Source organism: Micromesistius poutassou (genome assembly GCF_964030765.1).
Source record: "Micromesistius poutassou genome assembly, chromosome: 20".
In the NCBI taxonomy this organism is placed as follows: domain Eukaryota; kingdom Metazoa; phylum Chordata; class Actinopteri; order Gadiformes; family Gadidae; genus Micromesistius; species Micromesistius poutassou.
Genome location: NC_140290.1, coordinates 2,639,328 through 2,644,327, shown reverse-complemented (window position 1 = coordinate 2,644,327; position 5,000 = coordinate 2,639,328). Strand labels below are relative to the sequence as shown.

The 5,000-nt window shown below is 45.5% G+C and overlaps 1 protein-coding gene across 1 annotated transcript in view; it reads right to left on the bottom strand.

The window, feature by feature from the left end:
- rapgef5a (Rap guanine nucleotide exchange factor (GEF) 5a) overlaps nucleotides 1–2,597 on the bottom strand; it is a gene marked incomplete at its 5' end in the record, with an annotated part of 7,069 nt that extends 4,472 nt beyond the window's left edge. The window contains 2 exons of the mRNA XM_084484794.1: nucleotides 1,188–1,262; nucleotides 2,586–2,597. Coding sequence (XP_084340920.1) covers nucleotides 1,188–1,262; nucleotides 2,586–2,597 — 87 coding nt within the window. The remainder of the gene's footprint in view (nucleotides 1–1,187; nucleotides 1,263–2,585) is intronic.
- Between the last annotated feature and the right edge of the window lie 2,403 nt (nucleotides 2,598–5,000).

Sequence of the window (5,000 nt, the reverse complement as noted above, 5' to 3'; positions counted from 1 at the left end):
TGTGTGTGTGTGTGTGTGTGTGTGTTCGTGTGTGTGTGTTCGTGTGTGTGTGTGTGTGTGTGTGTGTGTGTGTGTGTGTGTGTGTGTGTGTGTGTGTGTGTGTGTGTTCGTGTGTGTGTGTTCGTGTGTGTGTGTTTGTGTGTGTGTGTGTGTGTGTGTGTGTGTGTGTGTGTGTGTGTGTGTGTGTGTGTGTGTGTGTGTGTGTGTGTGTGTGAGAGCAAAACAAGGAGCAAAACCACTAGAAAGGTTTTGCTAAACTTGAGCTGCAGGAGGCTTTACAAAGGTCACCACGACTTTTCCTGGCAGAAAAATTGCTGATCAAGTCATCATAAGACCCCCTATCTGCCACTTAAGCGCTCTGGTCCCATTGTTGACCGTAGATATCTTTTAATTAATTGAGTTTCAGTTTAGAAAAACTGCGCTGAGAAAGGATGCTCCGCCTCCGATGCGAAAATACGAGAGTTTTGAAGGCTGTACCATTTCAGGGAAGCGGGGGGGGGCAGACTCTTTTTATATATTAGGTAAAAACATGTCATTTCGTCATTTGCCCGAATTGAGTGATAGGGTACACAATAAAAAAACAACAACGGTGGGCCTGTTCATAACTAATTTATTTATTTTTTGTAATGTAATAATTATCATGACTTTTTTTCCGCAACCTTCATTTTGGGGGCCCCCACCAGGTACTCGGGGCCCTACGCGCTCTGCGTACTCTGCGTATGGGGAGCAGCGGCCCTGGCCATGAGTCAGACTTCAAATCTGATGTGTGGGACTTTAAACAAAACCCTTACACTAAGCATGTCTCAATTGGTGCTATCCTTGACACGGCAAAACTCGCCAAGCTGCGATTTTATATTGAGCCACTGAGCCAAAAGCTACAGACTAAGACCAGGACCAGGACCAGGACCAAGACCAGGACCAGGACAGTCTTCCTCAGTCTAGCTCAGATGGTTCAACTGCTGGTTCAACTGCCACAAATACCAACACAGACATCCCAGTGTCCTCCATTAACAAAAACTGTTAATGGAGGACATCACTCTGCAACATGCGATGGCAGCAGATACATCTGTGTCTGAGCCCTGAGTGACATTTGGCCCACAACGGCATGTAGAACTTGACAACCCAACTAAGGAGATCACAATTCTCGTTGCTTTAGTGACCTGACTCAAGCCTTCTCTGATCCTGACCCTTTGACTCGACCACTCGTAGTGAACCGGAAGCTCAAAGACAACACTCCCGAAGCTGGCCCTGGGTCTGCTGTTCTAAGAGATGTTCTAAGAGATGTTCTAAGAGATGTTCTAAGAGATGTTCCGAGTGCATTTTGGATTTGAATCTTATGATCGTGCACGCCATGGCACAACAATTAAGGTCCCTTTTATCAGGCACGACTTCAATGCTGCCACATGGAAAGCCATCGGCAGAATTCTGGTAAGGGGATAAAAAGAAAGCCACTACGTCCCCCATCAAGCTGGCAGCAGCTCTTGTAGAGGAGCTGTTGTTTGGAGAGGTGAACAGTGAAGTTTTTTGCTGTCTGTCGGTGGTCAAGAGCGTGACATCCTAAAACAAAGCCTTGCAAGACGTCAACTTGAAATTGTGGAGGCTCTCGACACACATGAACGTAGAAAGAGCGTCTCAGCAGACAACCTCCCAATCATTCTAACCGAAATTGCCCACAAAGAGACGGTGCAAAAGCCGACGTTTGTGATTGACTGCTGGAGAGAAATAACAAAAGGCAACCATCGGGCCGGATAATGAGAAACTAGCGATGCTATATGCAGATCTTGAAACCAAGAAGGTTCCCAGAAGATATGACCTCAAAGCAGAAAGCGGTGGAGCGTCACCTGGGAAGATATGTGGGGGAACTGAATGAAGAGGACCTTTCCAAGTTCCTTAGATTCTGCACTTGATCAAATCTATTTCTGTCAGATTGTCCTAATGCAAAATTCACTGCATTGTCTGATTACGCGAGACACCCAAACGCTCACACATGTGGAATGTTCTTAGAGTCTTAAGAGAGTCTTTCTTGCGGAATTCAATGAGGTACTCAAGAGCCATGTCTGGGTAATGGACGTAGTGTGATTATATTGTTGGGTGAGCTGAATTGAAATTCAAATGTTCCACTGTATGTATAAACGTTCAAAAGCACTGACACAATTGCTCTTGCACTTTGAAAGCCATTCATTTTTCTTCAAATATATTGTATTCATTAATTAACTAAGTTATTACAAATAACAGATTTTTTTAATGTTCTTTAAAGCGTAATTCCGGCGAAAATTTAACCCATTGTCTTTTTTTTTTGGCATGTACACACATCAAATGAGCCCTCCAGACCCTTTTTTTGTTGATAATCGAGTATAAGAATATAAGAGTTTAACCGGCGCAATGTTTGGCTTCCATGCTATTGGCTAGGGGCACAGCGAACGCTTCCAAATCGGCATTTTTTTAACCACTAATAAAGCTCAAAAAAGCACCAATCCTCTGCAGTAGCATGACTAGGGTCCCTACACATAAAACAAAGCCTCAACAACTTAGTTAGCGTAGCGGGAGTTTATTAAAAAAGACTGTTTTCCAAGTCTGTGCCTCACCCGTAGGTCCATGTTTCCTGGACAAGTCCACACAAGTCCATCACCGGCTACCCTAACTAATATAATAGAGGTGCCAACAAATTTTACTTACCAGTCTCCCCTCTTGATAATTGGCTGTTTTAAATTTGTTTGCGTCACACCCTGGCCTGCCTTTGCTGTCACCTTGTGTGAATTCCAGATTTGCACGACTTCATTTAGCTCATCCTGCATGAAAACTAATGATCCGAATAAATGAAATGCTGCGGAGAGCGCCGGCCCCTGAGCTGAAATGTCCTTTGCAAATTAGACTCGTAGTCCCTCATCGTGTGTGTGTGTCACATGTAGGCCTGAGGCTATCTGTTACAGTGTGTAGGGTATTGTAACATATTTCAGCCATAATATTCTCCCATAGCCACAATACTGAGTAAACATAACATAAGCCTTAAGACTGCTGCTGATCATACAAAGATGAAAGGGCTTTTTAAGGCTTTTAAAGCCACAGAACACGCCCACCTCTACCTTCTTATTTAACTCGGACTCCGCCATTTTAGAATCAGAATCTCTTGGGCGGCGTATCGATTAGATGTAAAGCTTAGAGATGCTCCGCCCGTGTTATGTACGATCCCTCCCCTTTTGTTTCATAGACGATAGACAATAGATCAAAACCTTAACCAAATAAAGTGAGTTAAAAGCGATCCTGTCTCGGCGGCCTTTCCTGGACCAAAATTCATAACAGTATCATCAAAGAGGTTTTAAAAGCAAAACTATTTCACTATGGAATTAATCATCATGGATAAGGAATGGTTGTGCATGTGATAGTGTAGGCTATGAGTCACGGCCGTGCCTGAACTGGCCACAGATATGACTCATAAAAGGGACAGTTACTGTGTGCCATTTCCATGGAACGGAATGGAACTAACATAGTTGTAAAAGGTGTGCCTGACTCTTAGGGTGGATTCACACTCGGACCCTTTCAGCCCTGAACCCGCTCTGGGAACAGTCGCCCCACACTTAATTGGAATCAGTCCGATTTGTTATGAATTTTGGTCCAGGAAAGGCCGCCGAGACAGGATCGCTTTTAACTCACTTTATTTGGTTAAGGTTATTGGTCTATTGTCTATCGTCTATGAAACAAAAGGAGAGGGATCGTACATAACACGCGCGGAGCATCTCTAAGCTTTACATCTAATCGATACGCCGCCCAAGAGATTCTACCCTAAAATGGCGGAGTCCGAGTTAAATAAGAAGGTAGAGGTGGGCGTGTTCTGTGGCTTTAAAAGCCCGCCCCCTTTCATGACCAGCTGCTGCCTGGTTGTGCAGCAGTCTTAAGGCTTATGTTACGTATACTCAGTATTGTGGCTATGGGAGAATATTACGGCTGAAATATGTTACAGATTACAGTAAGTGTGGAGCAACTGCTGTTCCCAGGTCACATTTAGGGCCGAAAGGGTCAAAGTGTGACTCCACCCTCAAAGACGCCGTCTTTCAGCGGCTCTTAATCCGAGCATGTGCGCTCTTGATGACGAGGAGCGTCGTTGTGGTGATGCACAGGTATAGCTAACAGGCCTAGAAGACGACAGACGTCACAGGCACCAGCGTTATGCTGAACCCTCATTTGAGTCCTATGTATTCTACTGTACTGTCTACAGCGTGGACGATGGGTCTAACGTGAACAGCTTTAATAGACACCTAAGAGCTTGTGTGGTGTGTGTGAGATCTGGCAACAGCGGGTCACGTAGGCCTGTCACTAATCATTTCTGTTGTGATGAACCACACAGACCACAGAGTTGACAGGGCGGCCGTTTTGGACTTTAACGGGATACGTTGTGTTTGAAAGCGCCGAGGTAGGCTAGGCTTAATGAGTTTCAACGTTTAGCTTGGCTGAACAAGATTTAGGAAACAGAATTGGCTCAGATTCTTGTCCAAGAAATCAACGGAGAAATACCCGTCATCTCGAAGGGTTTTAGAAAGGCTCATCCAGAACCGCACGCTTTGTCTCCTCAAAACCCCCCCACCGGGACCCAATCCGCTGGTCTGCAGCGCCACGTCCATAACGGAAGCTTCGGTCTCCAGAAAAATAATCAGTGCAAAAAGACGAGCATGTTTTTCGACGTGACCATTTTCAGTCCCTCTGTCAGCATGCATTCGCTCCGGGCGTCCACCCAAGAGAGCAGCGGATGAGATGTAGCAGCCTGCTATTACTCTGGGTCCTTGTTTGTTGTGTAGGCCTCCATCCACACAATGTAGCGACAAAAACCGTCCATGCAACCGCTGATTGCAGTGCCGAATGGCTTTAGTTTACCGTACCCATCCACGGGCCAGAGCGCGCACGAGGACCTCTGCTGCGATAACGTCTGCGTCTCTGATGCCGCACACGTCTGTTCCACACCTTCAGGATGAGAAACTTCCTCAATTGTCCAATTGTATCTTGCGATA